The sequence below is a fragment of the Balaenoptera musculus genome, chromosome 1 (assembly GCF_009873245.2).
Source record: "Balaenoptera musculus isolate JJ_BM4_2016_0621 chromosome 1, mBalMus1.pri.v3, whole genome shotgun sequence".
NCBI classification, from domain to species: Eukaryota; Metazoa; Chordata; class Mammalia; order Artiodactyla; family Balaenopteridae; genus Balaenoptera; species Balaenoptera musculus.
The window spans coordinates 32,895,957-32,908,503 of NC_045785.1; the positions used below are offsets into that span (position 1 = coordinate 32,895,957).

The following is a 12,547-nucleotide window of genomic DNA, read 5'->3' on the forward strand; positions in this document are numbered from 1 at the left end:
ATACACACATTAAAAAAAAAAAAGAAAAAAAAGGGACTTCTCTGGCGGTCCAGTGGTTAAGAATCTGCCCTTCCAATGCAGGGGACGTGGGTTCGATCCCTGGTCGGGGAACTAAGATCCCACATGCCACGGGGCAACTAAGCCCATGCACCACAACTACTGAGCCTGTGGGCCACAACTAGAGAGAAGCCCGAATGCCGCAATGAAAGATCCCATGTGCTGCAACTAAGACCCTATGCAGCCATAAATAAATTAATAAATAATAAATAATTTGTTTAAAAAAAAAAAGAGAGAGAGCTGGGGCTGAGGGGTGGAGGAGAAAGGTCTGAAGAAACCTATAGAAGAGAAATTGTCCCAAACCTCATCTGGGTAAAGGGTTTTTTTTTGCATACTATTAATTCATGACTTCCTTCTGGGAAAAAATGATCATTCCTGATAAGCCAATTTCTAAATGACTTTAATGGAATAAGACTTGTTATAGAAACTAGTATCCACCCAATCTGATGCCTGTTAGATACACTCTCATTTTTATAGCTCGCCAACGATTATGTAACCCTTCTCCTTTCCTATATAAACTTTTCCCTGAGTGAAACTTGAAATTGCCCTCTTGCTGTTCCCTTACAGCTAGATTGTAATAAAGCTTTGAAACATACTCATAACTAAGCTGTCTGAAACTAAAAACCTTTTTAACAGGGATCTAATACATTAATTTACATAGTTTAGATTTTAAAACTATTTACAGATGATATGTTATCACAGTGTTACTAAGTTTAATTCTTTTTAAAAATAAAATGAAAGAAGAAACTCTTCCTTTAAATAAATTACTGTTTTCTATTTACCACGTCTATATGGCATATGTTTTCTATATGTCACAGACTAGAAATCTCCGCTAGATGAAGAGGAAATCCCTGAGGCCTTCCGGACATAAGCTCCAGGAGCCGTATGGGAAATGTAGTCTCTGGTGGATTTCCCCAGAGAACCCTGGGGGGAGGGTCTGGGTGCTTCGCTACTTCCGCACACGCGCAGTGGGGACATGAAGTGTTTGCGTTCTTCCACGTGTTTCAGTACTGAGCGGCGGGTGAGCCAGAAGGGCTTGAGGGACAGGTGGAGAGCAGAGACCGGCTTCTCAGTTCATGTGAAGAAAGCAAAATTGTAGGTAACTCCTATGCGCGGGGGGCATTTGGCTCAGAGGAAGCCGAGTAGGGGCTGGGCTCCTTTCTGCCCAGGTCTGGCAGGGGCGTGGCGGGCCAGTCTGCGTTGCTGTGTTGTAGGTAGTGTGGACCGCGTAGGGAACCCCCGCCTGTGCGTTGAACCGTAACTCATCTCATTCCACAAGATTTTTGACTCGCGGAAGGCAGTAAACCCCCTCAAAGCGGCGGGGAAGAGAACCAATACAGCCAGTGCCAGACACAGTTAAGCACATTATTTTAAAGTATTGGCATTTGTTTATCACGATGATTTCGTAAGTGTACTCATCGTTTTACAGGGAGGTATGAAGCTGCTTCAAATCACACAGCTAGTTAGTGGAGGAGCGAGTATTCAAACTCAGTGCCATTTTACCAAAATTTCATTATTTTTGCAACATAGTACTTTGCCTAAAACAAAGAGTTAGTTTGTATTCTTCTTGAGGAGTGAATGCTAAATGAACTTCAACTTGTGATCATTGTTACTGAGAGAACTCTTGGTGTCTCTGCAGGAAGACTGTGTAATTGAACCTGAGGGTCCCTCTTGCGTATTCCTGCCTGTTTCAGTTTCCAGCGGCCCTGGTTAAAATCTACAAAAAGCCAACCTAGGGCCACAGGATGGTGAGTTTAAAGAATCGTGGCCCAACGTGAAGGTTCCCGTTGAAGGAGTGTTGCTTCTCCATCAGATTAACCCCGGGAAGAGGCTCTCCTGACCTGTGACTTTTTTACCCCATTTCAGTTGAGACAAGAATCAACTTCTGTCTCTACTATCTAGTGAGAGTAGGGCTTGACTCATGGCATTACATGTAAGTACCATCAAGGACTGTGTTTATGGAGGTGTTGCCCCAAATGTTTGAGGAGAGAGGTGAGAATTACAGAAAATGAGTTTGGGTTTATGGGTCAGGCTCCACAGGAAAATGAAACTCACAGGAGGAGAATGAGGGTATGGTCAAGGGAAAGAAGAATCAAGAGCTACTACAGAAGAAATTCTGCTTCTTTCCTAAACACATTTATTCATTCCCCTTTGCTATTTCTCTGTCTCTCAGGCTCTCACAAACACACATTCACACCAGTGCGTTCCCTTCCTCATTGCTTCCTTCACAATTAAGCTGGCTCCTTACTATTTTAGTTGTCATATTTGCCCTTTGGGGTTATGCTGATTCCCTTTGTCCCCTTACTTAAATGCGGAACTAGTTTACAGAGTAATCACAGCCTCATGGTGCTAGAAGGACTTTTAGGAGTCTTCTGGTTCTGCTTCTTAATTTTAAGGAGATGGCAATTGAGTGCTAGAGTCCCACAGCTTGTTACTGGCTGAGATCCAGTCTTCAATTCCCAGACTGTTCTTTTTCCTGCATCACAGTTCAAAAGTTTTGCCATGGGACTTACCTGGTGGCGCAGTGGTTAAGAATCCGCCTGCCAATACAGGGGACACGGGTTCGAGCCCTGGTCCGGGAAGATCCCACATGCTGCGGAGCAACTAAGCCCGTGCGCCACAACTACTGAGCCCCTGTGCCACAACTACTGAAGCTTGTGCGCCTAGAGCCCGTGCTCTGCAACAAGAGAAGCCACCACAATGAGAAGCCCGCGCACTGCAATGAAGAGTAGCCCCCACTCGCCACAACTAGAGAAAGCCCACAGGCAGCAACGAAGACCTAGCGCAGCCAAAAATTAAACAAATAAAAATATAAAAAAGTTTTGCCGCACCGCAGCGGCATGCACGATCTTAGTTCCCTGCCCAGGGATTGAACCGGTGCCCCCTGCAGTGGACGCGCAGAGTCTTAACCACTGGCCTGCCAGGGAAGTCCTCTGCATCACAGTTCAGTTGGGCCAAAGTTGCTTAATAAGTTTCTTTTGAAAACATGTAACAAGGAGTTTGATTGATTCAGCAAATATTTGCTGAGTGTCTGTTGTGGACCAAACACCATTCTGGTACTTGGTGTACCACAGTGAGCAAAACAGAATCTATGTTTTTCATGGAGGTAGAGAAACAAAAACCGAATAAACAGATACACAATCTGTCATTTGATAGTAGGTGCAATGGAGAAAAAGACAGAGTAAGGGTGTACAGAGTGGTGGTGACTGTGAGGGAGGAAGCTCTTTTATCTGAGGTTGTCAAGAAAAGCCTCGCTGCTAAGTGACCTGTAAGCAGAGACCTGAAGGAATTTAGAGAGTGAGCTGTGCAGTATCTCGATTTTTCCCTGGGGGAGAACAGCCCAGGCAGAAGAGATGTGCAGAGATCCTGAGTAATCATCCTTGGTATTTTGGAGGAAGAGCAAGAAAGCTGAATGTCTGATCAGAGTGACTATAGGAGGGTGCTTGAAGGATTGAAGTAGATGAGGTTAGAAGAGGTGGAACCAAGATGTTGTAGGGCGTTACAGACCTTTGTTTAAATTTTATATGTATATTTTTAAACTGTATATATTTACATGTATGTGTATATGTATATATTTGAAAAAATAATACATTATAAATATTTAAAAAGTACAAATATGTAAAAAAATAAAATAGAAGTTACATATGATTCTGCTGTCTTTACAACCCTAAATAACAGTTATTTACATTTTGGTAAATAGCTATTATTTATTTGCAGAGACCACCAAGCTTGTGTGTCTCTGTATCTGCGTGCATATTCTTTTAAAAGGGGAGGGGAGGATCATGTTATATATTTTAACGTACTTTTTTCACCTACAAATATAAATGGAACCTCTTTCCAAAGCAGTATCTTTCTACAGCATCTTTTTTTTTAAATCAACACTGTTAATGGACATTTAAGCTATCATCTTTTTTTAAAAATCAACACTCTATTAATGGACATTTAAGCTATTGTCTGTGTTTTCATATTATAAGCAATGATATAAAAACATTATTTTTCATCTCTCCCTTTCTCCCCGTTTTTATTTTTAAAAATAGTCACAGTCTTATTGAGTGCTTACCACATATTGTTCTGAGTGGTTTCCATGTATTCACTTATTTAATCCTCGTAAAAATCCTATGATGTGTGTACTATTATCACCAGCGTTTTGCAGATAAGAAAACTGAGGTATAGAGTAGTTAAGTAACTTTCTCAGGGTCATTGCTGCTAGTAAGTGGAGTAGCTGAATTTGAACTCGGTTGCCTGGCTCCAGGACTCAGGCTTTTAATCTTCATATCCATCAATTTTTATTTCTTTGGGATAAGTTTCTGGGAGAAAAGAAATCACTAGATCAGAAATTAACAATAAATTGTAGTAGATCAATGGGCAGAAATGTATACATCTACCCAAGAGAGACCATCCTTATCCAAGTTTCCTGTGATCATATCAGGATTAAAAGTGGACAAGTTGGTCTTTCTATAACATGGACTTCCCTGCTTGTTTGAAAAGTCATTCTTTCCCCAGTAGCCTTTTTTGTAGCTGGCATACGGGTACTTATTTCTAGGCTGGAAAGGCAGGGGACTCCCCCTGTCTTGTTTTCATAGATAGGTGTCCTTTCTCATGAGCCGCAGAAAGCGACCAACTTCCAGGCAAGATATCCATCCATCCATACGTCTATCCATCCATTTATTCATTCAAATTCCACTTTGCTTTCTGGTGAATTTGAAGTGACTTGTAAGACTCCATATATTAAAGTGGAAAAGTATTAATAGGTAAGAATATAAATGGGAAAAATATAGATTGAAATTTAAATTGAAGAAAAATTAGAAAATTGATATGGAGGCCGTAAGGTCTGCACATACTTTGTAATGTTGAGATGCAAATTTATGCTTAATCTTGGCAGTCATAAAAACAGGATACCCAATCAGTGAAGTTATTGGCCATGTCCTAGAGAATAAGGTATAACAATTCCATAGATAAAGATTTTCCTGGCACTTATCGTGAAAGAAAAAAATTTGATGATTTGTCATAAATGAGTAGCCGTCTTCATATGACTGTTTTTCAGTGTCCCTTTGTATAAGCAGAATACATGAGGCCAAAACAATGCTCAGTGAACTTAGTATTATCTTATTCCTTCTCTTCCTCTCCCTCTCTCCATATATATGTACGTATACGTATGTATATATACGTATGTGTGTATATGTATATAGTGGGACAGTTTTAATATGGTTTTCTTCTATCACAAATTTTAATTCTAAATCAAGTACGTAGTTTTTAGTTATTCTAGGTAACTTACTGCAAACTCTGAACATATGAACATAATTAGAGGAATTGCTCTGAATCCCCTCCACCTACCCCAGTGGTGCTCACTTCAGGTCGAAGATGAATGTACTATTACAGGGATCAGTGACATTCCAGGATGTGGCCGTGGACTTCACCCTGGAGGAGTGGCAGCTGCTGGGATGTGCTCAGAGGAAGCTGTATTGGGATGTGATGCTGGAGAACTTTAGAAACCTCATCTCAGTGGGTAAGGACAACTTCCCTGTGTAACTCAGGATATACTAATAGTACCCTTCCTTTAAGACTTGAGAAACCTGTGAACATTCTGAAGCATTAGTAAGTTTGACCCTGAATTTTAGTGGTCAAAGAATCTTTTTCTTTTTTTTTGCTATTTCTGTTTGTTTGTTTGTTTGTTTGTTTATGGCCGTGTTGGGTCTTCTTTGCTGTGTGTGGGCTTTTGCTTTCTCTAGTTGTGGCGAGCGGGGGCTACTCTTCGTTGAGGTGCATGGGCTTCTCATTGCAGTGGCTTCTCTTGTTGCGGAGCACGGGCTCTAGGCGCGTGGGCTTCAGTAGTTGTGGCCCATGGGCTCAGTAGTTATGGCTGCGAGCTCTAGAGAGCAGGCTCAGTAGTTGTGGCGCACGGGCCTCGTTGCTCCTCGGCATGTGGGATCTTCCCGGACCAGGGCTCGAACCCATGTCCCCTGCATTGGCAGGCGGATTCTTAACCACTGCGCCACCAGCTTAGTCTGGTCAAAGATTCATAATCCCCTTTGGGGATCAGGTAGTATGTTTAATGCTTCTGCCTCCCAAATGAAGAAGGGTCTTTTCTGTTCTAAAGCTTGTTTGTTATCTTCACAGGCCCTAAGACTCCAGGAGGCAAACCCGAATTGTGAGGTAGTCGTTTGTTCCTAGCACTTTGTCCCCAGTTCTGTGTTGTTTCCCATGAACAGGGTGTCCAGTCACCAAAACAAAAGTGATCTTCAAGGTGGAGCAAGGACAAGAGCCATGGATGGTGGAGGGAGAGAACCCACGTTGGCGCTCTCCAGGTGAGTCAGAGAAAGCAGGTAGATGGGAGTCTCTGGAACTGAGATCCCAGTTGGTGAGTGAGGGACAGGCACCTCTGAAATACTTTGCAGGAAGCACCTCTTAAAACCACACACCTTTGAAAGTGACTGGGTACACCTGACACAACATCCTCAGATCCCCAGATGGCACCTTCACTTCCACTCTTCCACGTGGCTGCTCTTTCTGTTTCTCAGCTCTTGTGTGGGAGGATGTCCTTCCTCTCTGCTCTGGCTCCTCACGCTGCCTGTTCTGTCGAAGTGCTTGTTGGTTCTCTCAGTTCCTAGAATCCTCATTCTTCTTCCCCCCTCAACATGATGGCTGATATTTCCCTACATCAATTTCTAATAATGTAATCAGATTGTGTTTATTTGAGACATAAGGAATGAGGTAAGAGTCCAAATTGTTACATTAATAAGATTCTCCCTTGATGGAAGGCAATCTCAGAAACAGTGAAGAATTGCCTTCTCCTCCATTTTCCCTAACATTATTATATCAGTGGACTTAGCATTAGTTTTGAACAGTGATGGTGTTGTTTTGGACATGGTGTGGCACCATAGTAACAGTAGTCAGAGTTAACTTTCTTAACCACACAGTATATAAAGGCAAAAGTTGGTAAAGCCTAGGAGTCTTATGGTTCAGATCCCCAGAAATAATGGGATCTGTATGTGTGGAAACCAAAATGTGAAATTTGAGTTAAAGAGTGTGGTGTCAGGGGCAAAGCAGAGTTTTGGAGGCTAGTACATCTGGAAGGTTGAAAGAGGTTATAAAAAAATAGGATTATTTATCAGGAAAAATTCTTATCAAGTAGTAGAAATAACTGATGATAGAAGCAAAAGAATTGACATCTGGTCTCTTTTCAACGTTCTGCTGAGCCTCTGTGTTCCTGGGTATGTGTAGACGTTGGAGAATGAATCCTAGCTAGAAGTGGAGTTGGAGAACTTTCTACAAATAGGCCTCAACTGTGGCTTGGGTGGCTAGAGAGGATATAGGAAAGTGCCTATAGGTAAAAGGGAGTTAATGGCTTGACAGTTCTTTGGTGGTTGTGTGCAGGATGAGGAAGGAGAAGGAGAAATGTGTGAAAGAGACTCGGGAGCATCCTAACAGGATAACTTAATTCTTAGATGTTGTAGATTTTGACTCTGGTCAAATTTCCCCAACCCAATCTAGCTCTTCTCATTTCTCAGAATGCCTTTATCTCCTTGTTCCCCTGGTTACCCTCCTCATTCATTCCTCTGAAATGGCTCTCCCCATTCTCAGAGCTACTCTGCATCCTTGTTAAGAGCCCTTTTTAACTTTCTTTGTCATTGTTATAACATTACTTTGTGCCTATTTTACCGTCTTTCACAGAATGGAAAGTCATATTTATAAATAGAAAAAGCTACTTGTTCTCATTATTGTTTTCCGGAAGCCTCCATTTCAGCAGTTTCTTCTTAATGCCCAGAGCAGGACAAATACAGATTTCTTTTTTGTTTTGTAGTCCAGAATGGGAGACTAGACCTGAAACCAGAGACTTTTGGCATGTGTGTGGTAAAAAAAAAAAAAATGCATAATATGAAACTTACCCTCATTGGCAAACTTTTAAGTGTATAGTACAATATTGTTAACTGTATACACATTGGTGTACAGGGGATCTCTAGAACTTCCTCATCTTGCAGGACTGAAACCCTAAACCCATTGAACAACTTGCCATTTCCCACTCCTCCCTGCCCCTGGCAACCACTTCTCTACTTTCTGCTTATATAGGTTTGACTATTTTAAATACCTTATGTAAGTGCTATTATGCAGTTTTTGTCCTTCTGTGACTGGCTGATTTCACTTAGCCTAATGTCCTTGAGGTTCATCCATGTTGTAGCATATGAAGGATTTCCTTCTTTTTTAAAGTATTTATATACCATATTTCCTTTATCCATTCATCTGTCAGTGGACATTTAGATTGTTCCAACTCTTGGCTATTGTGAATAATGCTGCAGTGAGCACAGGAGTGCTAATATCTCTAGGAAATCCTGTTTTCAATTTTTTTGGTAAATACCCAGAAGTGGGATTGCTGGATCATATGGTGGTTCAATTTTTGATACTTTGAGGAAACTCCATACCGTTTTCCATAGTGGCTGTACCATTTTATATGCACACCAACAGTGCACCAGGGTTCTAATTTCTCCACAGTCTTGCCAACACTTGTTATTTTGTTTTTTTGTTTTTTAATAATGGACATCCTAACAGGTGTGAGATGATATCTTATTTTGGTTTTGATTTGCATTTCCCTGATGATTAGTGATGTTGAGCATCTTTTCATATACCTGTTGACCATTTGTATGTCTCCTTTGGAGAAATGTCCATTAAAGTTCTTTGCCCGTTTTTTGCTATTGAGTTGTAAGTGTTCCTTATATATTTTGGATATTAACGACTTATCCAATATATGTTTTTAAAATATTTTTTCCCATTCTGTAGGTTGCCTTTTCACTCTATTAATTGTTTCCTTTTCTTAACAGAAAGTTTTTAGTTTGCTGTAGTACCACTTGTCCGTTTTTGCTCTTGTTGTCAGTGCTTTTGGTTCCCTATCCAAGAAATCATTGTGAGCACCAATATTCTGAAGTTTTCCCCTATCTTTTCTTCTAGGAGTTTTATAGTTTCAGATCTTATGTTTAAGTCTTTAATATATTTTGAGTTGATTTTTGTGTGTGGTGTAAGATTGGGGTCCAATTTCACTCTTTTACATGTGGGTATCTGGTTTTCCCAGCACTATTTGTTGAAGAAACTATTCTTTCCCCATTGTGTTGTCTTGGCACACTTCTTGAAGACCATATATGCGTGGGCTTATTTCTGGGCTCTCTATTCTTTTCCATTGGTCTATATGTCTGTCTTTATGTCAGTACCATAAAGTACAGTTTTGATTACTGTAACTTTGTGATGTGGTTTCAAGACAGGAAATGTGAGGCCTGCTGCTTTGTTCTTTCTCAAGATTGTTTTGGCTCTTGGGAGTCCTTCGTGGTTCCATACGAATTTTAGAATTGCTTTTTCTTTTTTTTTTTTTTAGTTAATTAATTTATTTTTAAATTTATTTTCGGCTGCATTGGGTCTTCGTTGCTGTGTGTGGGCTTTTCTCTATTTGCGGCGAGTGGGGCCTACTCTTTGTTGCGGTGCACAGGCTTCTCATTGGGGTGGCTTCTCTTGTTGCAGAGCACGGGCTCCAGGCGTGTGGGCTTCAGTAGTTGTGGCGCACGGGCTCAGTAGTTGTGGCTTGCGGGCTCTAGAGTGCAGGTTTAGTAATTGTGGCACACAGGCTTAGTTGCTCTGCAGCATGTGGGATCTTCCCAGACAAGGGCTCGAACCCTTGTCCCCTGCATTGGCAGGTGGATTCTTTTTTATATATATATAAATTTATTTATTTTATTTATTGATTTTTGGCTGCGTTGGGTCTTCATTGCTGTGCACGGGCTTTCGCTAGTTGCGGTGAGCGGGGGCTACTCTTCGTTGTGGTGCACGGGCTTTGTATTGTGGTGTCTCCTCTTGTTGCAGAGCATGGGCTCTAGGCACATGGGCTTCAGTAGTTGTGGCATGCAGGCTCAATAGTTGTGGCTCGCGGGCTCCAGAGTGCAGGCTCAGTACTTGTGGTGCACGGGCTTAGTTGCTCTGCAGCATGTGGGATCTTCCCAGACCAGGGCTTGAACCCATTTCCCCTGCATTGGCAGGCGGATTCTTAACCATTGTGCCACCAGGGAAGTCCCGGCAGGAGGATTCTTAACCACTGCACCACCAGGGAAGGTCCCTAGAATTGCTTTTTCAAATTCTGCAAAAAATTCCACTGGGATTGCACTGAATCTGTAGATACATTTGGGTACATTTGGGACATTTTAACAATAGTCCATGAACACAGAAAATGGAAAATGTCTTTCCATTTATTTGTGTTTTCTTTAATCTCTTTCAGAAGTGTTTTGTAGTTGTCAGTGTACAGGTCTTTCATCTCCTTGGTTAAGTTTATTTTATTCTTTTTGATGCTATTGTAAATTGATTGTTTTCTTAATTTCCTTTTCAGATTGTTTGCTTTTAGGGTATAGAAAGATAACTGACTTTTGTATGTTGATTTTGTATCCTACAACTTTGGTGAATTTATTAGTTCTAACAGTTTTTTCATGGAATCTTTAGGGTTTTCTGAATACAAGATCATGTCATCAATGAACAGAGATTCTTTTACTTCTTCCTTCCCCGTTTGGATGTTTTTTGTTTCTTTTTCTTACCTAATTGGTCTAGCTAGGACTTTAGTCCTATGTTGACTAGAAGTGGTCAGAATAGGCATCCTTGCCCAAAAACGTAGACTTTAAAATTTTCTTTCTATTACATGATATTGGAAGGAGTAACTGAGAACTGAGAATATTTCATTTTACTCCTTTTTAGAAGTTATCTGCTTACTTGATGATGAGCTAGAGGGACAGGAAGGAGAAGGAAGCAAAGACAATTTTTTGAACCAAGGTATGTTCACCTTCAAGAAAACACTGACCAACGAGACAGTCCAAAATTGTAATCTGAGTATAAATTTTATTTCTTCAAGACAAAAACAACATAAATGTGAATCAAATGGAAAGTGTTTGCAACCTAACTTATACTTTCTTAGTTATAATAAAAGTTATATCAGAGAAAACTCTTATGAATACAAGGAATGTGGAAAAGCCTTCAAAAACAAGTTGTGTCTTATTAGACATGAAAAAAAGCACAGAAGGAAAAAAACCTTTGGGTGCAGTGAATGTGGGAAAGGCTTCCAAAAGAAGTCTCGTCTCATTAGACATGAAAAAAAGCATACAAGGAAAAAAAACACCTTTGAATGCAGTGACTGTGGGAAAGCCTTTAACAGTAAGGGACACCTTGCAGCTCATCAAAAAATTCATAGTGGAGAGAGACCCTTTGTGTGCAGTGATTGTGGAAAAGCTTTTACGCATAAAGCACAGCTCGTGGTCCATCAGAGACTCCACACTGGAGAGAAGCCTTATGAATGTGGTCAATGTGGGAAATCATTCACCTGGAACTCCTCCTTTACTCAGCATGTGAAATCGCACACACCCGAGAACTCATTTGAATGTAAGGAGTGTGGGAAAAGCTTCAAGTACAGTTCATCCCTTTATAAACACTCCAGAATCCATACAGGCGAGAAACCATACCGATGCAGAGAATGTGGCAAAGCCTTTGCAGACTCATCAGTGTTGGTCATGCATCAGAGAATTCATACAGGCGAGAAACCCCACGGGTGCACTGAATGTGGCAAAGCCTTCATCAAGAGATCACATCTCCTTAAACATTACTCAACTCACAGCAGAGCAACAAAATAAATGCAACACATGTGGGAAATCTTTTAACTGGAAGACACATCTCATTCTCCATCAAAGAAGTCATAAAAACAAGGGAGCTTTGTAAATGTGGGAAAACTTAAAATTAGCCTTTTACTGAAGCAGCAAAGAATTCATCATGAGAAAAACCCTATCAGTTGAATAAATGTGGAAAGGCATGTTCTGAAATTCCTGGTCTATAAGTGATATTACTAATTTTTTTTTTAAATATTTATTTATTTATTTATTTATTTATGGCTGTGTTGGGTCTTCGTTTCTGTGCGAGGGCTTTCTCTAGTTGTGGCAATTGGGGACCACTCTTCATCGCAGTGCGCGGGCCTCTCACTATCGCGGCCTCTCTTGTTGCGGAGCACAGGCTCCAGACACGCAGGCTCAGTAATTGTGGCTCACGGGCCCAGCTGCTCCGCGGCATGTGGGATCTTCCCAGACCAGGGCTCGAACCCGTGTCCCCTGCATTGGCAGGCAGATTCTCAACCACTGCGCCACCAGGGAAGCCCGATATTACTAATTTTATTGAAAAGATTACAGAAAATTTTGAGCTACAGACAACTTTACAGTAAAACTGAGGAAGTTGTGAAAAAATTGAATAATTAAGGCATCAGACTGACTATAATTGCATGTGTACACTGCCCCTGATTTATGATTTTTACACAATTTATACAAATGTCTGCACTGCTTAAGAAATTTGTATAACCGTGGGTTTGAAATATATGCTATGCACATTATACAAAATTATATCTGTTATAATGATGGTTGCACAACATTGTGAACGTACTTAATGCCAGTGAATTGTACACTTAAAAATGGTTTAGATAGTACATTTTATGTTC

At 40.9% G+C, this 12,547-nt stretch overlaps 1 protein-coding gene across 3 annotated transcripts; it reads left to right on the plus strand.

The window, feature by feature from the left end:
* Positions 1-5,368: 5,368 nt before the first annotated feature.
* LOC118903406 (zinc finger protein 684-like) lies at positions 5,369-11,899 on the plus strand. Of its 3 annotated transcripts, none has more exons than XM_036868470.1 (3): positions 5,369-5,563; positions 6,267-6,362; positions 10,774-11,899. In XM_036868470.1, the coding sequence occupies exons 1-3, from the start codon at positions 5,419-5,421 to the stop codon at positions 11,697-11,699; spliced, it is 1,167 nt and encodes a 388-aa protein (XP_036724365.1). In that variant the 5' UTR covers positions 5,369-5,418; the 3' UTR covers positions 11,700-11,899. The 3 variants fall into 3 exon arrangements, with proteins under 3 accessions (XP_036724365.1, XP_036724375.1, XP_036724386.1); XM_036868491.1 differs by having other exon boundaries at positions 5,544-5,563; positions 6,175-6,362; XM_036868480.1 differs by lacking the exon at positions 6,267-6,362.
* The last annotated feature ends 648 nt before the right edge of the window (positions 11,900-12,547 follow it).